The sequence below is a fragment of the Cercospora beticola genome, chromosome 5 (genome assembly GCF_033473495.1).
Source record: "Cercospora beticola chromosome 5, complete sequence".
Taxonomy (NCBI): Eukaryota; Fungi; Ascomycota; class Dothideomycetes; order Mycosphaerellales; family Mycosphaerellaceae; genus Cercospora; species Cercospora beticola.
This window is the reverse complement of record NC_088939.1, coordinates 1198752-1219713: the sequence shown is the minus strand read 5'-3', so window position 1 is coordinate 1219713 and position 20962 is coordinate 1198752. Positions and strand designations below refer to the sequence as shown.

At 53.0% G+C, this 20962-nt stretch overlaps 7 protein-coding genes across 7 annotated transcripts; 3 read left to right on the top strand and 4 right to left on the bottom strand.

The window, feature by feature from the left end:
• Positions 1-1366: 1366 nt before the first annotated feature.
• RHO25_007726 (uncharacterized protein) lies at positions 1367-6853 on the top strand (the record flags this gene model as incomplete). Its single annotated transcript, XM_023599904.2, has 3 exons — positions 1367-1541; positions 1605-6121; positions 6173-6853. 3 exons carry the CDS (start codon positions 1367-1369, stop codon positions 6851-6853), a joined length of 5373 nt encoding a protein of 1790 aa, XP_023449530.1.
• Positions 6854-7454: 601 nt separating this feature from the next.
• Positions 7455-11807, bottom strand: RHO25_007725 (uncharacterized protein; the record flags this gene model as incomplete). The annotated part of the gene is made up of 1 exon (XM_023599903.1): positions 7455-11807. One exon carries the CDS (start codon positions 11805-11807, stop codon positions 7455-7457), a length of 4353 nt encoding a protein of 1450 aa, XP_023449531.1.
• Positions 11808-12211: 404 nt separating this feature from the next.
• On the bottom strand, positions 12212-13261 carry RHO25_007724 (uncharacterized protein; the record flags this gene model as incomplete). Its single annotated transcript, XM_023599902.2, has 2 exons — positions 12212-13055; positions 13107-13261. The coding sequence occupies 2 exons, from the start codon at positions 13259-13261 to the stop codon at positions 12212-12214; spliced, it is 999 nt and encodes a 332-aa protein (XP_023448966.2).
• Positions 13262-13742: 481 nt separating this feature from the next.
• Positions 13743-15767, bottom strand: RHO25_007723 (uncharacterized protein; the record flags this gene model as incomplete). Its single annotated transcript, XM_023599901.1, has 1 exon — positions 13743-15767. One exon carries the CDS (start codon positions 15765-15767, stop codon positions 13743-13745), a length of 2025 nt encoding a protein of 674 aa, XP_023448965.1.
• Positions 15768-16397: 630 nt separating this feature from the next.
• RHO25_007722 (uncharacterized protein) lies at positions 16398-18006 on the top strand (the record flags this gene model as incomplete). The annotated part of the gene is made up of 2 exons (XM_023599900.1): positions 16398-17640; positions 17735-18006. 2 exons carry the CDS (start codon positions 16398-16400, stop codon positions 18004-18006), a joined length of 1515 nt encoding a protein of 504 aa, XP_023448972.1.
• Positions 18007-18585: 579 nt separating this feature from the next.
• Positions 18586-19596, top strand: RHO25_007721 (uncharacterized protein; the record flags this gene model as incomplete). Its single annotated transcript, XM_023599899.2, has 1 exon — positions 18586-19596. One exon carries the CDS (start codon positions 18586-18588, stop codon positions 19594-19596), a length of 1011 nt encoding a protein of 336 aa, XP_023448971.1.
• Positions 19597-19749: 153 nt separating this feature from the next.
• RHO25_007720 (uncharacterized protein) lies at positions 19750-20583 on the bottom strand (the record flags this gene model as incomplete). Its single annotated transcript, XM_023599898.2, has 1 exon — positions 19750-20583. One exon carries the CDS (start codon positions 20581-20583, stop codon positions 19750-19752), a length of 834 nt encoding a protein of 277 aa, XP_023448974.2.
• Positions 20584-20962: the final 379 nt, after the last annotated feature.

Sequence of the window (20962 nt, the reverse complement as noted above, 5' to 3'; positions counted from 1 at the left end):
GCTGAAGATAGCAAGTTGCTGGAGGGAAAGAAGTGGCTACGACAGCCGGCAAGGCAGTAGGACCCGAAGAGGCGTGTTGAGGCTGGTCATCTGATGGTCCACTTTGCTGCCAAGTGCGCATGCAGGTGTGTATTCCCTTTGCGGATTGCGGTGGCCGGCATAGTTCACGTCGTGGACGGCGCGAAAGGTGTAGATCTGGCCGCGCTTGTCGTGAGATTCGAAAAGTTTGGGCGGTCGGAAGCGCTAAAGGAGGAAGCATGCCTGCCTGACGCAGCATGCAGTAGAGCTGTCAACGCAGCTGCAGGTACGGCCTCGACACAGACGCGTGGCGCTGTGGCAGACACAGGACGAATGGAACAATATTTTGTTCTCTTATGGGCTGAGACTGTCTCGGCGCTTGGTTGGTGAACGAATTGATGGAGCGGGCGTCAGTTGATTGATAAAGCCAGCCCTCCGACACTTGACGCTGCGTTTGGCCGTGTTTCAATAGAATGCCGATCGGGTAGGTTCGCGCTACGCCGAAAGCTTGGTACCGTGGGTTTCTGTCAGGGCGGGAAGGTCTCGGACCAGCGAAGCCTATAATAAGCACGCCCGGTAGCGAGTGCAGGCGGGCGACGGGGCGTTGTCGAGAACAATCGAGAAGCACCCCCTTCGCTCGCCGCTCTGCAGACGTGCGGGCAGGCGGCGGCGGCGGTGCGGTGATGCGCTGGCTGGGCTGCGCGCGTCTCTCGTGCTCTCGACGATTGTGGGATATGTACGAGACAGGGAGTACCTGCAGGGCGCTAGGATTGCCCCTTTCCCGCGCGAGGCTAAGCTGAGTTTCGCTGGCGCAGACTGCCAGAGGGCGAAAGAGGCCGGCACGCGGTGTGAACAAGACACGCACAACAAGTACGTGCGCGCGCGCCTGTGCTCCTTCTCCTCCATTACCCATTGTACTGTACAGCCTGTATTGTATATTCCTCCACGATCGAGTTCGCGCGCTGTTGCCCGGCGTCGGCATTCACCGCGCGCGGTCCATATCGATATTGACGATCGCCGGCGCATGAAACACCACAGCTCCATAGCCTGGCCTTCCTTGTCCCCTATGCAGATGTGTGGCAACGCCGTAATAATCCTCTGAAGAAAGGCGATCGGCCGCTTTCCTGCTGTCGCGAAACGTCGACACCACCCGCCATCCTCCGCGCCCCTCCACCTCCGCCAGCGACCACTTCGCATCGCTTCCCGACACTCGCTTGCTTCACCCGCCTCTCCGGCGCCGACACACGACGTGGGGAGGTGAAACACGCGGACTGGAGAGCGCGCAGCTTCTAAGCGACGACCACCCCGGTCTCGCGTTGCCTGGCCGGAGGCTCGTCGAGACTGCGAGATGCCCCTGTTCGCGAATGCAATGGAACCTCCTCTTTCACCACCACCGCAGTCGCCGAATGCCATCCAGCGGCCGCCGACCGCGAACATGCGGACCACTCACTCGCGGACCCAGAGCCGCATGTCGGCCAGCCGGGTCAGCGACGAGGACGCCTCGCGGACAGCGGTGAAAGTTGGTTCGTACACACCGCACGCTTCCCTCATGCTCCACCACATGTGCTAACCGCAGAACAATACAGCTGTGCGTGTGCGACCGCCACTCCAGGCTTCCGATCCCGGCTACGACCTCATACCGCAGCGATTCCGAGAGAGCACCTGTGACGTGCCGACTCCCAACAGCCTGTCCGTGCAGTCACCACAAGGGAAGAAGCTATTCGTGTTCGACCGAGTGTTCGACGAGACGACCGACCAGGAGGGCGTCTGGGAGTACCTGAGCGACAGTGTGACATCATTTGTCAAAGGCTACAATGTCTCGATCCTCGCCTATGGACAGTCGGGTGCCGGCAAGTCATATACCATGGGCACTGCGGGGCCCTCAGAGCAGAGCGAGGCGGAGGTCAAGGGAATCGTGCCCAGAGCTGCCGAAGCGCTGTTCGAGAAGCTCAATGGTGGACAAGGCCCTGTGAGAGCCTCTGGACTGCAAACGCCAAAACGCTACTCCACTCAAGCGCTGCCGACCTACCTCTCTCTGCAGAAGGCCAATCCAGCCACAAAGAATTGGGAACTCCGCGCGTCGTACGTGGAGATATACAACGAGCAATTGCGAGATCTCTTGATCCCAGAATCTGTGCCCCAGGCGGAACGTGGCCAGGTAGCAATTCGGGAAGATACGAAAGGTCGGATCATGCTCACCGGTTTAACACAAGTCCCGATCAACTCCGTTGAGGACATGCTAAACGCTCTCAACTTCGGATCGCAGATCAGGCAAACGGATGCAACCGCGATCAATGCCCGTTCCTCACGTTCACATGCGGTCTTCAGCCTGAATCTGATCCAACGGAAGCAGGGCGATGCGCCCCTCACATCTAAGCAGGACAAACGAAGATCAGTTCCGCTTGCGGAGACCAACGGAGGCGATAGCATCGTCACTCTGGACAGCAAACTACACTTCGTGGATTTGGCCGGTAGCGAACGTTTGAAGAATACCGGCGCTACGGGAGAAAGAGCAAAAGAGGGTATCTCGATCAATGCAGGTCTGGCTAGTCTCGGCAAAGTCATCTCTCAGTTGTCGGCGAAGGGCGGCAGTGGCCATATCTCATATCGCGATTCTCGACTCACCCGATTGCTGCAAGACTCACTTGGAGGCAACGCTATTACTTTCATGGTCGCCTGTGTGACGCCTGCGGTCTTCCATCTCAGCGAGACGCTGAATACAGTCACCTATGCTCAGAGAGCTCGTGCGATCCAAAGCAAACCCGAAATTCAACAGAGCCACGAAGAGACGGACAAACAAGCCGCTATTGACCGGCTGCGGGCTGAAGTCAGCTTCCTGCGCGATCAACTTCGCCACTCCGAGCATACTTCTGGACGAATGTTAGATGGCAATGATCGCGTGGATAGATCGCGGGGTCGTGAGAACGAACTGCAATCACAATTGATGGATATGCAGGAACATTACAATGCCCTCAGTCAGCGACACGCTAAGCTCATCGCTGAGATCACAAAAACCCGAAGTGGTGAAGGAAGCGATACCCCAATCCTCAATGAGGCAATCGGCGAGAATGCTAGCGAACGCATCCAGCGATCGAACTCCTTCGCCGAGGCCGTTGAGCAAGTTGTGCTTGAGTACGAGAAGACGATCCAAACTCTTGAGACGTCACTTTCTCAGACGAGATCTTCGCTTTCAAGTACAGAAAGCACGCTTTTGGAGAAAGAGACACGATTGGCATATATGGATACCATCCAAAAGCAACTGCAAACCCGGATCGCAAAATACATGGAGCGGGAAGCCAACAATGACTCGTACACCCGTGATCTGGAGGAGAAGATGGAAGGCGCTTCCTCGGAGGAAGACCGCAAAGACACCATGATCAATGAGCTGCGAAAGGAGATCGCGCGAGTCCGGGACAGCGAGGGCAATGCCGAAGAGTACATCTCCACACTCGAGGAGCGCCTGGCTGAAGCGGAGCAAGATCAAGAGATCATGCAGCGTGAGATTGACCGTCTTGAGCATGTGGTGGAGCGGCAGAGAAGCATCGGCAGACTTGATAACCTCCTGGGCGAGCTCGATGGCATGCGAGAGGCTCCAACGAACGGTCGTGCGTCAAGTCGCTCACCTGAGCCTGCGGCGTACACAAACGGCCACAATGACGACTACGACCCATTCCGGGATGGCTCGAGTGTCAAGGCGGAAGACGAGTCCGATAAGGAGGACACGCAGAAGCTGTCGGTCGCTGGAGAAGAGTTGAAGAAGACGATCACGGCAGAGTCTGCGCGCACACCAGCGCAGGATGATTTTGTGGCCGAAAAGCTTGAGAACCTGACACAGGAATTCTTCGACTTGAGATCCGAGCACGAAAATGTGCTGACTGACTACGATAACCTCCAACAGAAGTACAGGACAGCCCTGGAGACGCTCGCGAAACTGGAGTATGGCAAGGAGGCTGAAACCAAGGCGCAACCGGAAGAAGAGTCGACTGCTGCGAGCAGCCGAAGCTCTTTTTTAGCAGAGGCGGGGATGAAAGACGAGGACAAGGCTACCGAAGGGCAGCTTTCATCCTCGCGGTCATCACGTTCGGAATTGTCCTCGCAGCAGCAGTTGAATGGTGCCGCCGGAGAGAAAGCGAAGGAGCCTTCGGGCGATGAGGCTCAGCCGAGCCCGACTACCAGCGAGCATCAGCAGGTCCTCCTCGAGATGGAGACTCTCAAGAAGTTACATGCAGAAAAGGAGGTTTCCGTCGCGGAGCTCACCAAGAACTACATGAGTCTGGCGCAGCGACACGAGACGACATTGAGCCAGGTTGAAGAATTGAAGCAAGAAGTGCTAAACAACAAGCGATCGTCATCACCAGCATTCCCGTCATCTCCAAGCTTCGGCTCATCTCCTGGACTTCCTCCCAAGGGTTCATGGAGGAGAAGGTCAGAAGAGATACTTGGCAGCAATTCCGACCGAGCTTCGAGATCATATGTGTCGCTGCGCACGATGGCACTCAATAACTTCGAGGATCAGGCTGATGTGCGACACACGTTCGAGCAGCACCTCAATACGGTGATGGCCGAGCTTCATTCGCGTTCCGAGCGTGTGCAGACATTGGAAGGCGAGATCGTGACCCTCCGCAAAGACATGGAACAGAAGCAGACTATTATCACCGGTCTGACGCGAGAACGGTCAAGCTTGGCAGCAGCTAGCGCATCAGGAGTGGACTTTTCAGTGGTCGGCCAGATGAGGGAGCAGCTCATGGAGAGCGAGAACAAGATTCGTGCCCTCTATGAGGAGCATGCTGCCAGGGAAAAGGAGCTGCAGGACGAGGTCGAGCGACTCAAGACCATCATTTCGGAGCACCAAGCTTCTGCTGCTGACTCATTGCCAACTCCGAATGAGGTACCAGGACAATTCCCAGTGACCCCAGGCTTGGAAGTTGTATCCCAGCCTGATCTGTCGAAGGGTCAGGCAATCGAAGGCGCATCCCAAGACGACGAGGTCGAGAGACTGCAGAAGGAGGTCGCAGCTTGGGAGAGCAAGCACCGCGAAGCAGTTGAAAGCATGACGGCGTCGCAGAACACGCTCATGAAGACCATCTCAGAGCTTCAGGCGTCACTGGAACAAGCACAGAAGAGCGAGCGATCTATCTCAGGCGAGGAGAACACTAGCGCGAATGATCTGCTGGAACAGGAACGAGCGAAGCACCAAGCTATTGTTGAGACTCTTGAGACGCAAGTCAAGGAGCACAAGTCCCTCGCCGAGGAACATGCCGAGCGCCTTGAGCAGCTGCAACAGGAGCGTTCGAAGCAGGAGGCTCTGGTTGAGAAACTCGAAGCACAAGTCAAGGAGCACAAGACTGCTGCCGATGAGCACGGTGGTCGACTGGAGAGTTTGCAGCAGCAACACGCTGATTTGCAGAAACGGCTTGACAGCGACAGTGATGCGAGAGACCTTGCACAGAAGGAGCTTGCACAACACAAGGACCTCGTGGCTAACCTCGAAAGCCAGCTGCAGGTTCAGAAGTCGGCGATCACCATTCACCAAGAAAGCTTGGAATCCCTGCAAGCAGCTCACACCAAAGAGGTCGAGGAGCATACCGCTCGCTACACCGAGCTACAGCAAAGACATGATAACGTGACAGCTGACCTCGAGGCACAAGTCAACGAGGCCAAGGATGAAGTATCAAGCTTATTGCGCCTCGCGTCATCTGCCCTTGGCTACGAGACAGATCGGGAGCAGCTCCACGGCCACATCTCTGGCCTGGTCGAGGAGGGCAAGGAGTTGCATAGCAGACATCTCAAGACGACAAATGATCTTAAAGCTGTGCAGGAGCAATTGCAGACCGCAGTCAGCCGCTCGAACGAGTTGGAGAGCGAGGTGGAGGAGCTGAAGAAATCGAGCGAGGAGAAAGCGAAGAAGCTGGAAGAGGTGACCGACAAGTACAACAAGACCTCAGCGCTTGTTGACCAGCTCGAAGAACAGCTCAATTCGACGTACGATGAGCATCAAGCAACTAACAAGCGCTTGTCCAACATGCAATCGGAGACGAGCGAGGCCCGCAGCGCATTGGAGAAGGAACTGGAGGAAGCCAAGTCGAGAAGCATTCATCTCGAGGTGAGTCGTCGTGATACATGTGGCTGTGCTACAACCGCTAACTTGAAGCAGCAACAACTCAATGCTTTCAAGCATCTCTCAGTCACCTCAAATTCCTCCTCCAACTGGAACCGCGATTCCTTGTCGCCCGATGCTGCTGGCCATGTACTTGGCCGTCAAGGCTCTTCTTCATCCACTCAACGCAAGACTGGGTCAGCAACGCTGCCAACTCCCCCGCCTTCAATTCCCCTGCCGCCTCTCCCTGGATCTCCCAATTCCTCGGCGCCGTCTGGCAACACTCTCGACCGAACCACTTCACCAACGCCACGCGGCCAGTCTCCGCACAACAACTCGCCACCAACCTCGAGACATGCTTCTCGCGAAGTTACTCCAAGTCCAGCTGTTTCGCAGCTTATTGAGGATCAGGAAGCGCGCATTCGCACAATCGAGAAGCATTTGTTTGCCGAGAAGCAACTGACAGCAACGCTTGAAGAGGCGCTCGTCGATCTTGAAACCTCCGCAAACCGGACCAAATCTGAGATGGAGAATTGGCGAAAGAAATGCCAGAGTCTGGAAGACGAGCTGGTCAGCTTGCGTAAGGAGCGCAGCAGTTCTCGCGCCAGTCTCCAGGCTGTCGAGGAAGAACGCGAGATGCGTCTTCGCGCTGAACGCGCCCGACAAGCGCTCGAGCAGCGCATGGCAGAGCTGAACACGAATAAAAAAAAGAAGAAGGGCGGCTTGAACTGCTTCTAGGAAAAGCACGTCCGTCAGACCTTTGTCATCCATCGACATCGCCATAAACTACGTGCTCGAGAACTACACACCGGTTGCACACCTTACGGTTTTATCACACCTTGAAACGAATCACCAACTTTCCTTCATCCACTCGCGATTGTTTTTATTGCCCGCTCCCGTGCTCGAGCACCCACGGACATGCAACGAGCTTTTTGATGTATACATGGGATTCCGACTTTCCTTGTATACGACAAGCTCTTTGTCCTGGCGAATCCTGCACTGGGCGCATCCACGAAGTAACAAGACGCTACGTAGGCGCAGAGCAGGAGCATAAAAGGCGTTTTTCACCAGTTTGGAAATTTCTATAGATGACAAGAGGGAGACTGCTGTAAGAAGAACATGAGAATGTGTGCTTGCTTTCTGGGATTGGACTCTTTGTGGCAGGACTGACTGCTTTTTTTGGGAATGGCTAATACCCCTTTCACGCAAAAAATGGTAGACTGCTCGCCTTTGCGCAGCGTCAAAGCAATGCATGTATTATTTGTATAACATTACTCGATTGACATTCTCTTTCGCTCACGCGAGCTTCGTCATCACTGCTTCTGCCCGCATCCAAGCATCACACCAGACATAACTCCCGACATCTCTCAGGCTCCCACGCCTCCCCATACATCATACTATGCACATACGTCTCCCCAACGAGCGTATACTCCTCCACCTCCTCAGCAGCAACAGCTCTCAAAATAAACGGCGTCCTCCCTCCCTGCAACAAAGCCACACAATCCCCAACCTCCGTCCCCTTCGGCGCCAAACACAATCTCCCACTCACCGTCCTCGCCAGTCTCCGATCAAGCGTATGAACACAACCCAGCTCGTGCAACAGTTTCATACCATTCGGATCTAACCCTTGCATCACCGGCACCATTGCAAAAATCAACGCCATGAAATTCTCTTCATCTGGTTCCACATTATGGAATGAAGGGAGTTTTTGCATCAAGGTGTGAACGTTTTGAAGTTTTGAGAGCCATTCTTTACAATCTGAGACACAGGTTGAGGGGTCTTTGAGGTCGGTCCAGAGGGTTCGGGCGAAGATTGTGAAGTTTTCTTCTTCATTTTCGCCTGAGGTTAAGGGGGTTGGTGAGAGGGAGGTGGGATTGTGAATGTCGGCGAAATCTTTCCAATCTTCGATGACGGCGGGGAAAGTTTTTAGGACGGAGAAGAAGCGGGTTAGGGATTTTATCATGGACGTGAAGTCTTGTCCGTCTGTTAGTTTTGAGAATTCGATGGGCATGAGGAGGTCTTGTTGATCGATCAAAAGGACGGAGGAGATTGCGGAGATTTTTTCTGCGATGAAGCCTTGGAGGTAGAGTTTGTTGTTCTCGACCTTGAGTTGAGAGGAATCTGTTGTTGTATCTGCGGAGGCTTTGAAGATTCGGAGAGGTTCGGTGGAGACTTCGCTGCTTTCGAAGTTTTGGTTTCCAGAGAGTTTGTAGGGTTTTCGGGTTAGGTCGCTCCAGTCTGGGACCCAGGAGGGTTTGCTTTCGTTACGTTCAGGGGTAGCGTGGCAGGAGGCGAGTACGTCGAGATGTGGGCTTTGTTGGAGAAGTGTGGCTGCGACGTCTCGATAGACTGCTTCGCAGCTTTTCGTATAGTCAGGAACTAAGCCTTCATTCGAGCTCGCGATCCCGAGTAATGCGAATACCTTGTCTCGTGGATCTGTGGCTTCGTAGCCACGATAGGTCGACAGTAGCGAGGTGATGCTCAAATCTGGATCTGGCTTGGTCATCATGTGCTTCATAGTGTTGCCAACATGAATGCTGGATCTCGTACGACTCATCACAACGAGGTTGCGGTGGGATTTTGGCCCTAGACGAGCAACACGCTTGAGCTTTTGCGTGATGAGGAAACCGAAGCTGAAAGCCCACCAGTCGAGTTTTTGGCCACCACACTGGACTAGAATATTTGAAGAGACACCAGCTTCTTGCACGATCCAAATTCGGCTGAACCAAGGGCGTTCGAAAAGGGCATAGAGAGCTGCAATCTCTTCGCTCGTTGGTGGCTCTGCGGCGGCTGCGTTGTCTTTCTTCTGTTGACGGGCACGCAGGATTTGCAGAATTACACTATGGTGATATGTTGAACCACTCGGAGCCTTGATCGCTGAGCTCTCTTCCGTGGCCTCCTCAGTCGTGGCAATAGTGGTGAGTTCCTCACCTGGATCAACGTTTGATTGATCCTCGCCTGCTTGTCCTTCGCTGTCAGCATTTACCTCGCCTTCCTCTTCGAGCTCAGCCATGGCTTCGGCGACCTGAGCATAGACGAACTCTTTCAGTGGTCCATCATATTCCTCTCCTTGGGCAATTCTGCGGCCAACATCTTCCCAGTCGATGCTCGCAAGCTCTTCTTCATTAATTCCTTCATCCGCCAAAGCTTGGTTGATCGCCCCTTCCAATGGTCCTTCATAGGCCTTGCCAGTCTTCATCGCATCCGTAGTCGCTTTCAGGGCTTGGTTATACAAAGCATGATCAAGGTCAAAGCTCGTACCAGCTTCAGTCAACATTTGCTGGAGCTTGGCCTCATCAAAAGCTTCGGACTCATCGCCTTCATCCGCATTTTGAACGAATAGTTTCTCCACATCGAACCCCAGCGTTTGTCGAATGTATGTATTTCCATGTGCATTGACCATTCTGTTGCACATTTCCAGCGCCAGTCGACTGTCGTCAGCTTCTTCACCCAGCCAAACAACCGTCTGTTCAGCTTTCTCGTATATCTCACGCATCATGGTGACCTGTGCGGTTTTCTCGTGAACATCGCCCTGATTGATGCATATCCCATCGATCCATAATTTGCGGACATTGGCTGGGTGTCTCAGTCGGTACAAGGCAAGCTTTAGATTTGTGCCCACCTCGAGACGTGCATCAGAGATGTTGATGACCCTTCGGGGCTCAGGATTGCCCCAGCAATAGGAGAGCGCTTCAAATGGAAAGATATCCAAGAGCTTCACAGTTTCCAAATGACCAACTATAGGTTCTTCACCGTCTCCTGGCTCCAAATGCAGGATACGGATGCAGGCGTTGTCGGATGAGGTGTCGGTCAAGCTCTTTGAATACTGCAGAAAGTCCCCTGACTCTATATGTGTCTCCAGTAAGGTGGCGAAGCGGGACTCCAAATCTTCATCGTTCTTGTGCTCCGACGCACTTGAGCTGCTGTCGTTATCCGAAGAGTCCGCTCCCGCCTTCTCGCGAGCTATCATCTTGCCAGTGGGGACTTCTTGTCTCCAACCACTCTCGTACAGAGGCAAGAAGCGATGTCCGGGATGCTCTGTCCCGCGCTTCCCAACGCATTCTGCACAGAGGTCATACTCGCTGCAATCAAGACAAGCATAGCGGATGTCATATATTTGCTGATCACAAACATCACACCCTATGTCCAGAAACACTCTCCTTGTGACAGTTTCCGGGACCTCAGAATCACTATCGTCAACTCCAGTGTCAGCAAGCATAGCTGCCAGCTCCTGCATGTGAGCCTGAAACTCCGCGGAAGTTATGACTTGCTCCTCGAGTTGATCTTCATCAGCATTTGCAGGGACTGCTTCGTTCTTTGCGTTGTCATCACCATCAGTCGCATATTCATCGCTAGCATCAGCATCGGCTGCATCGTCGTCGTCAGAGTCAACAATCTCGGGCTCCTCATCATCATCGTCGGTGTCAGAGTCATCATCAGCGGATTTCGCATCCTCGTTGTCTTCCACAATTGGCCACGTTTTGGTGACGGAAGGCACCGTCAAAAGTCCACACGTCTCGGCATCAGCTTCCAAGATGATCTTCTTCCCATCAGCATCCATGATTCGAACCACACGCTCAGTGCCAGCAGTGAAGAAAACTTCGATGTGCTCGAATATAGCCTGCACAAAGTGTGCGAACATCAACTCGATAGAGCTCTTCCAAGGAAGTTTCAAAGGTTGATTGTGAGAAGCTGCAGTGATACCGTCTTCGCAAAGGTTGAAGATGTGGGCACAAATGACCGGTCGTCCGTCCTGTTCGAACTTGGGAACGAGCAGCCATTGATACGAGCGAAATGCCTCTTTTACATCGCAATCGTCCGGTTCAGCACTGCAGTCTCTGCCGAGGCGAATCCAGTTCCGATTGTCGTATAGAGGATCGTCATCAGTTTCGGATCCATCCTCACTAGATTCCGAATCACTTTCATTTGTGTCGCTGGATCCAGATTCGCTGTCATTTTCGCTTTTCTCCTCTTCTCCTTCTGGCGAGGAGGTCTGGTCAGCGGCCATATCCTCGGTCAGGCCATCCTCGTCATTTTGATCGTCTCCATCGTTGCTCTCAGTTTCGGATCTGGTTCCTTGATCTTGCTCTTCATCGTCGTCATCGCCATAGTCACCTCTCAACTCCTCAGCTATATTGGTCTTCGACTTCTCCCTTTCGAACACCACCTGATCAGCGTCCGTGTCACTTCTCCACAGGCGACTCATTCCACATTCTTCGTCGCGTCCGCATAACCTGCAAGCTCTATTGGAATCCACTAGACTGGACTCCAGTCCAGACTTAACCCGCTCAGCTTGGCGAGCAGTACCCTCTTCTGCCAACTTCCAGATCTCCGGCAAACCATCTTTTGGCCACTCCCAGTCAGCAAACCTTGCTACGATTGGCCATGGTCCTCCGCTGTCCGAGCGCTTCCTGCGATCGATAATATTGTCTCCAGCCTCATTCGTTCCCCGTGGCACATGGAAGTAGTAATTCTTTCCTCGGAGAATACCATCTTTGTCAGGCACAACAGGCTTCGCGTCCCTCTGGGTCGAACTCAAAAAGCCATCCCATCTGTTTCCAGCTAAGATGCACCCAGCTAACCTTAAGGTCTCGGCGTGTATACCACCATTCGGATCATCTGGTGCCTGTAATGTGAGAATGATATTGCTTGAGTCTTCGTAACCGGGGTGCCTCAAGTCGACAGTGTGCATCTTGACATGCGATCGTCGCTTTTGCCAGTAAGAAGAAACAAGTGGTTACCAGCCACGCATACATATATGAGGTTGCTGGCCATACTGCAAGTGCCACAAGCGCCGACGCTATTGTGAGTGAGTATTCCGATTCGACGTGGAAGGATTCAGCCGCAGCTGAGCTTGAGCCTGGAACTTGGCTTAAAAACGCCACAGTGATCAGTGCATATGCAGTCGATATATTGAGAGCGATTCCACTGACTTTGAAAATGAAATGTAGAGCACAGAGCTTGCTCTCCAGGCCCAATAGCTCTAATACTTGCCGAGGCTTGCGCATCTTTCCACAGTGTCTGGCCGAGGTCTCACTTCAGTTGCCGCAAGAGCTGGCTTTTGCGAACTTTTGTTGCTTGTTGTCTCTGTATATTCTACTTGCTAGGATCCAGTAGCAGCTTGCCAGTTGTTTTCCTCCCCTGCAGATCCTCATGTGCCTTCGCCACCTGACTGAGCGGGTACACTTCGTGGATTCTGACGTCCAACTTGTCCTTCAACACGAAGTTGAAAAGCTCTTTCGTGTAATGTTCGAATTCCTCCCTCGTAACCAAATATCCGAAGAGCGCGGGTCTCAACAACTTCAAGTTCTTGGCCGAGAGTCTTGCGATCGTTACAGGCGGAACAGCGCCAGAAGCATTGCCAAAGGACATCAATGAGCCTTTTCTCGCCAGAATGTCGAGCGAGAGGTCGAAAGTATCCTTGCCAACGCCATCGAAGACAGCAATAACTCCTTGACCGTTTGTCAACTCATTAACCTTGCTCTTCACATCTTCGTGGCTGTAGTTGATCATATGCGTAGCTCCCGCCTTCTTAGCCAGCTCGACCTTTTCTGGCGTACTTGCCGTTCCAATGATGTTTGCTCCAACACTCTTCAGTAGTTGCGTCAACCACAGTCCGGTACCTCCTGCAGCTGCATGTACCAGAACCCAGTCTCCCTTCTTCACTGGATGTGCTTCTCTTATGAGTGTCAAAGCTGTAAGACCTTGTAGGAGAGCAGCAGCCCCGATCTTGGGCTCCATGTCACTTGGAACCTTGACAGCCTTGCCGGCGGGGATGACACTGTATTCGGCGTATGCTCCTACATCCATCCATACCACTTTGTCTCCCTCTTGAAAGCCATGGAGTTCCCCCGTCCCGGTGGACACGACTGTGCCTTCTGCTTCGCGACCGAGGGTGTAAGGGAAGCTGGGAGCTGGGTAGAGGCCCGATCGGAAGTAGCTGGAAAATAATCAGCAGATGATCAAAAGTTCGGCTCAGCACAACACCCACGTATCAATGAAGTTGATTCCAATGTAATCGTTCTTGATCAAGATCTGGCCGTCCTTGGGCTGTGGAACGGGCAGATCTGTCTTGTATTCGAGCACTTCGGGCCCACCAGTCTTGTTGATGATCACGCCCTTCATCGTGCTCGGTACGGAAGCCATGGTGCGCGTGAACGGCTTTTGTAACTGGAAAGAAAGTGCTGCTACTCGCTGCGTCGGATTGGAAGCCAGGATTCGTCTGGAAACGTTTCGAAAGGACATGAACTATTTCAATTGTTTGAGAATGATGAGAGTGAGCAGACGGAATTTACACAGCCATTAGAAGCTCAATGAGTCTTCGCAGCTATTTGTTTTGTCAGCTGTATAACGTGCTTTCTCCAATGGAGCTCTGACCGTGACGCAAGCGCGGGGAGTGGCCGAAGATCGGGTGGTCTGGCCGGCTCGGCTATTGCACCCTGTCACTCACTCCGATCAATACCTCCGTACCACACTGCGACTCCAATGGTCACTTTCGCATGATGAGCGCTCGATTAGAAGATGCACGTTCACCCAAGTTCAACCAGGCACCAACAACATACTGCACCGCAGCATGTCGGGTCAGTCAAGCTGAGATCACTCACCATGCCTGCGTTGATCCAGTGGCCTAGTCGGGCGTCTCGTCCTGTATCTCGTGCTTGGCCACATCCTGACTCTCCTCGACTTGCTGCTTACCACTGGCACGCTTCATCCACGCTTTTGGTGGGCCTGGCTCCTTCCACTCTCGCATTCGCTCGTTCAGAGTCCACTTGAAAAAGCTCGGATAGACGTTCTCGACCAGATCAAGCCACATGATACCATTCTCCAACCTACCAACGTTGGCCTCCAGCTTCATACCCTTCTTGCAGTGTTGCAAGATGTCTTCTTCGACCCAGAATTCGTACGTCTTGGTCTTCTTGTCGGTAACAGTAGCAGGCAGATCTCGTGGAGCAGATCCAGGATGGACCCAAGACTTGCAATGCAACTTGCCTGTTCGCTTGATGAAAGTGCCCTTGATACGATCGTCTTCGTAAATTTGAGCGGCTTGCTCGCTGCGCTGCTCGACTCGCACGATTTCGAGGCCAATATCCTCTTCAGTGACCACAGTGAGCTTTTCGCCGTTCTTGCGGGCTCTGAAGATCTCGTTCATCTGTTCGTTCGTGGCGTGAGCCATGATGCCGGCACTGAAAGCGAGCCAGGCATCCTTATCGGAGAGACCGATCTGATCACCAGCCAGCACCCAATCGGCTGCCCCATCTGAAGGGCGAACCTGGGCATAGAAGCCGGAGTGTAGTGTAGACGCAGCCATGTTGAATTGACCCGGAAAGCCTGAGTCCAGGCGCGCAAGTTCAGGTACCTCCTCGTTTGCAAGGAGACAAACGTCAATGGCTCTGTAGATGTCCTCTTCATACTCGGGGCAAACGTCGTGATGGAGCAGATATTCGTAGAACTTGCGAAGAACATTCGTGGCCTCAAACAGAACTTTCTCGTCGTACCAATCGAAATGTTGGAAGAACTCCGAAGACAGGAATGCCTTGGCCATGCCCGCAAAGTCCACGAGCCAAGAATCTGCATCTAAAGAGTGCTCGTTGAGTCCGTCGACGACGACATCGGAGACACCGAACTTTGCCTTCATTTGCAGGATTTCCTCTTTGTCGTATTCTTCCAGTTCCTTCTTGTCCAAGCCACCAGCAAACATGTGTGTGAGTGACTCAAATCCACCCAAGAGCAAGAACTTACTGAAGACAGCAAGACTTGCTTGATGCATCTTCTTTCTGCTGGAGAAACGTGTGACTGCATATTCAATGCGGGTCGTGATAGCATCCTCCACGTCAAAGAGTACGCGTTCTTCCTCGTATTGTTGTGGGGTGATAGGTCCGTCAGTAGCATATTCTTCGAAGCCTGTGGGTGCCAGAATGCCCTTGGTCAGCCACGACTTCTCCACAAGGGCCTGATCACGCTGTCTCTTCGGATTCATTCGTGGCTCAACCTGTGGCGCGACTTTGAGTGGCGTCTTGCGCCGAATGACCTTGTTCTGCCGCAACTCAAGCATACTGCTGGTTGCCAAAGATGCCTTGACCTTGCTACGAGGCTTGAACTGTCTCATCTTTTTGAACCCCAGAATCTCGTTGATACTCACCCAGCCAGTGCCGGTCGGTCCAGTTCGCGACAGAAGGTGCTGATCGGTAACGAGATTTTCATCACTGAAGTAGAACTCGACCTGTCGCACGATAGCAGCAGTCTCTGGGTGGAGACCCTCCGTACCCATGACTTGTGACGAGTGAACATCGGGAGTCTGCGCAGTGCGAGAAGCACTTGCGGCGGCGGTCTCAACAGTTTGCCCGGAAACAGATGCCTTTTCGATCTTCTTGCCGTCACCATCGTCCAGAACGGTGAAGACTTTCGGACACGCCATATCTTCGGTGTATTCGACGTCTCTGGAATTTGGGTCGCTCGTTGACAAACGTGGCGATGGAGCGTGCTCCCCATCGACGTTAGCGGTCCTCGATTCCGGTTCGGAATGCTCTTTGGTATGAAGGGCATGGTTGTCTTCGCCGGTTGTCGCGCCTTGAATGAAGGATCTAGCTTGATCGACCGAGGACTGCACGGCACCTTTCATCATGTTGGTCACGTCCTTCAGTGGTGAGGCCATGATGCGTGGTTTGACTGTGTCTGCTGGGAGGTTAATGTTCTGTGTGTCAGCGCCGCCTCAAATGCGGCCGAGGAAGATAGCAAACACGACTGTTTGCTAGATCAATATTGCGAAGTCGCGAAGGTGCGCGAAGGTGCACCGTTCGCGCTGATGCATGTGAAGCTGCTGTCAGAGGACAACTGATGATGGAGGCGTGGAAGGACGCGAGTGAGCGCAATGCCAAACAAACGGGCCGCGCCTGGCTGCCGAAACTTCTGGGACGACAGTCTAGAATTTCTCATGCTTCGCCAGACTACTCTTCCACAATGTTCACAGCAGCTTAACATGTGAACCTTCGTCGGCCTCCGGCGCGGCTCAGAGGACTTGGACATGTTCCCTACTGTCGGGCGAAGGAAGATGACTATCGTGCCCAAAGGCATCATGGCTTTTACCACGCGTCTTTTCGCTGAAGCGAGCGGTCGCTTCGAGGTGATCTCCCTCAGCCGCACACTAATGCTCACTGATGACAGATGAGGTGCCGAGGCTGAGATGCGAAGGTGTGCAATATACTCATATAGACTTTCGGGTTGAATTGTGGACTCTTGGTGTTGGTGCTGGGAGCATACAAGCATCACAAGCATCACAAGCATCATGGCCGCGGATGGCACGGGCACAGATGAAGAGCCACGGGAGCACGCACCTCAAGATCCCGCCATCTCCATAAGAGTGGCAGTGCCTTCCGGCCAACCAACTCCTCGCCGCCAACTGGAAACGCATCGACCTGTTCCGAGATCTGTCCGTGATAGGCCATCGCGAAGGGACACTCAACCCGTTGACCCAGTTGAGCGTATTGAAGAGTACTACAGCGTGCACCACGAAATCATCGAGGAACAGTCGACTGCTAAGCCACATAGAAAGCCGTCTGAGCATACCGGCAAAAAGGGTGCTCCAAAGCTCATAATCGAAGAGAAAGGGACTGCTGCTCGCAAGCCTGATCCTGATCATGGACCTAAAGCGGCACCGAAGACACGAGATCCTCACATTTCTTTCGTACAACCGCTCAGACGCCGCACAAACCGACAGTACCCTGAGTCACCCTCCCAGGATCTGCATGGGCGACGTAAGCCCGACCAAAGCTCTGATGAGATGCTCGATGACTATTACGATGGGTTTGACGACACTCTGCTTCCTCATACAACCTCAGTTGGTCTGAACCTCCAATACGGATCAGACTACGAGCCGGTCAGTTTTGAGCCTCCTCCACCTCCACCGCCCAGACCGCCACAGGGTTCAATGTTCCCAAATGATATACCCCCCGAAAACCCTTTCAATCGACCACCGTACACCCACCAAGTACCCGGACGACATGGAAGAAGACGTGATTTTCTAGTCCGTGCGCCTCACCGAACAGCAATCTGGGATCGTGCAGCGGTATGGAATTCTAAAGTGGAGAAATATGACATTTTGCTCAAACTCGTACTCACTCGACACGGCGAACGCTACTCAGGTGAAAATTTTCCCTATCGTTCCGGCACATGGACCGACATCGTCTTTGCGCGCAAACTTAACCAACAATACCGCAATTTGAAGACCGCCAAAGTCGGAATCGTCCAGAAGCTGACCGCTTATAAGAAGATCTCATTCGTCTATTTTGTGCAATTCCACGCGTTTCCAGACATTCGCTACCCCAAGACAGGAGCATGGCTACGGACCGCCAGACAACCAATTACATTTCGCGATAATGCGATGACCCGCAATTCATTCATGAACCAATTGCGGCGAATGTGTAGAAAGAACTCAATCCTATACAACACACTTACCGGAACGCCGAGTGAGCATGATGAGCGGCCTCCAATCCGCTGGGTATCTCGCCTCGATGGACTGATTGAAGCAGGTAGGAACCCCTGTGCATAGGCAGTACTGTCCTCATTGCCACCCAGTCACTCGATCTAACCAGAGACTTGCTGACTACCTGCCGCTCTTCCCAGGTGCCGTCATCGACATTGATGTGAAAGAGACATTCGACAGCGCTAAGATCTACATGGGACTGATGCTTGCGATCATAATCAGCCTTGGAGCAGCACTGGGATACGGCTTTGCGATGGACAATGACTTCTCGACTGGCTTTTCGATTGCAAGTTGGGTCATCACCGCCTTGGGGTTCCTGGCTGCAGTGATCGCGGCAGGAGAATACTTCGGACTAGACAGCCCGAAAGCTACACTAATGGAAGCAGATGGGTACGATCGACCCTACAGGTAGGCCTGGTCACATTGTGCTTAAAGATGCATATCAACGGCACAGCCAGATCGCCGAGGTCTGCTTCCATCCCACTATGAGGGTCTGCTATCAAGGCTATCCCTGAGCAAGCACCATTCGCAGGGCTGCGTGGAGTGCAGTGCAGCAAGCTCCAGCATAGCGGTGAAGTCAGAGACAGCCGCGATAGTCGCTCAGCCACGTGTGAAGTATCGATCACGATGATGTCAGTCAGGCCAAAATCCCACAACGGACCACAGGACCAGCAGGCGGCGGTGTATGAGCAGTCGGACTCGCCACGTACATATAGAACACATTAGAATCAATCCCAAACATGTTCGCAGACAATGAATGCACTTTGACAAGATGATTCAAGAGAGTTCACCTGCGTGCCATCTACCGGTCTACCTTGGCGCTAAGAACAAAAGCGTAGCCGCTAACCCGCATCGGGTTCGGTATGTCCCAGCCGAGAGGCCCAAACTGATATCACAACCTCGCTTTCATCTTGTTTCACTGCCCTCAAATCCACTCGCAACGCCTAGGAAAGAAAAGAGCAAACCACTGTACGGTCACAACACATTCGCAATGGCCTCACCGGCGCAATCGCGACAGAAGCCGCTGGATCAGGCGAAGCTGAAAGCTTTCGAGAATGCGGCTGCTGGCCACGATGGAGTGCTTTCAGACGAGTCCGGAGAGCTCATCATCAAGCCTTGCACAGATGCCGAAGTTGCATTCTACCAAGAGTCGCTGAACCAGCACCCGAAGTTCTATGAGCTGATGCCGACTTTCATGGGCACTTTGACGCTTGGGGCGCCGGCAGCTGTTCCGGATGTCACAGCTCCGCATGAGCCGGAGCTCACTCAGGAAGAAAAGGACAAAGGTCTCTTGCATGGTAAAGCGCTGGATACGCAAACTGCGATTGTACTCGAGAACCTCGAAGCGGGATTCAAGAAGCCGAATGTGCTGGATTTGAAGCTTGGCGCTCTGTTGTACGATCCGGAGAAGACGAAGCCGGAGAAGGGGGAACGTCTCGACAAAGTCGCCAGTGAGACGACAAGCGGTTCGCTAAATTTCCGCATTGCTGGCATGAAAGTGTGGAATGGCAAGGACTTTGACATTTACGACAAGTTCTACGGACGACAGTTCAACAAGGACAACGTGAAAGATGGCTTTGCGACGTTTTTCAGCGGTCTCTCAGCCGGTGTCAGCAAAGATGATGCCCGTCAACTACTCGAGACGATTCTGGCCGAGATCACGAAAGCGCGACACAGTCTGGAGCGGTCAGAATCACGGATGTACAGCGCCAGCATCTTGATTGTCTACGAAGGCGATTCTGATGCTCTCGACACACTCATGGGCAATCCTCCAAAGACTCCGCGCGTTGATGAGAGAGCTCCTACCTCATTTGAGCTGAAGAAGAGCGTCGAAGATGAGGACGAGGAGGAAGAGGAACGACCAACCACACATCGCGTGAAGATGATTGATTTCGCTCATGCTGCCTGGACACCGGGCAAAGGACCAGACACGAATGTCATCAAGGGCCTGAAGAACGTCGAGGACCAGATGGATGTACTTATCGCGCGTTTCGAAGAGTAGTAATGTGGCCGAGGGCTTGGAAGATGGTCATGCGTGGTGAAGCGCAAAAATCTTTTGGACCAGGACGGAACCGCCACAAGCAGAGTCGGAAAACACAGTATGACCTGTCTAGAGGCGAGGTAGTCCCGATATATTGTAGAACAGCAGTGCAGATCACCGATCAATGCCGAATTCTTTGAAAATCGCTTCGCTATGCTCGCCTACGCTTGGTATCGGGTCCATGCGAATCTCCATACCTTCTGCCGCACCTGCAGGTTTCAATGCTGGTATCTTGCCATTCGGTGTATTGACCTCAGCCCAACGATCGCGAGCCTTAAGTTGCTCATGGTTCCACAAGCCAGGCATATTGCTGACTCGTGCATTGGCAATGCCAGCAGTCTGCAGCCTTGCCAGTACTTCATCAGCTGAGAAGCTACTGAACACCTCTTCGATGATCATTTTTAATTCCTTCCTGTTCTCAGACCTTTTACTCGTGCTCACAAATCGCTCATCCTCAAAGAGCTCGGCCTTCTCAAGCACTTGCATGCAAAAAATGCCCCATTCTCTTTCATTCTGCATCCCGAGCATAACAATCCCGTCGCTGGCCTGAAAAGGACCATATGGGTAGATACTCGCGTGCTCAGCTCCAGCTAGTGCAGGAGCGGGAGCCCCATCATAGGCATAATACATTGGAAAGCTCATCCACTCAGCCATACTCTCCAGCATGCTCACATCCAACCTGCATCCCTTACCTGTCTTACCGCGTTGTATAATGGCCGCGAGGATATTGTTGTAAGCTGTCGTTCCTGCTGCAATATCCGCAATGCTGATACCAGATTTCGCTGGCCGGCCAGGGCTACCCGTCACAGAGAGAAAGCCTGACTCAGCTTGAATCAGAAGATCGTACGCTTTCTTGTTCTTGTATGGACCTGTACTGCCATAGCCACTGATATCGCAGACTATCAGTCCTGGATGTTTTTCCTTGAGTGCTTGATAGCTGAGACCCATTCGATCGGTAGCTCCTGGAGCGAGATTTTGCACGAGGACATCGGCTTTCGATAGGATTTTCTTTAGGGCGGACAGGTCGTCGGACTCCTTGAGATCCAGGGCTAAGCTTTCTTTGCTGCGATTTGTCCAGACAAAGTGACTGCATAAGCCTTTGACTCTGGTATCATGGTAACGGTTGAAGTCTCCTGCACCCGGACGTTCGATTTTGATTACTCGTGCTCCTAGATCTGCTAGTTGCCTGGTACAGAATGGACCTGCAATTGCTTGTTCAAGCGAAACAACTAAAGTCCCTGATAGCGGTAGAGTGCTGTGTAGCCTTGAAGCAGTGATGCCGTTCCGTTGACTTGCTCTGTTCGTGCGTGGCAATGAGATACGACTC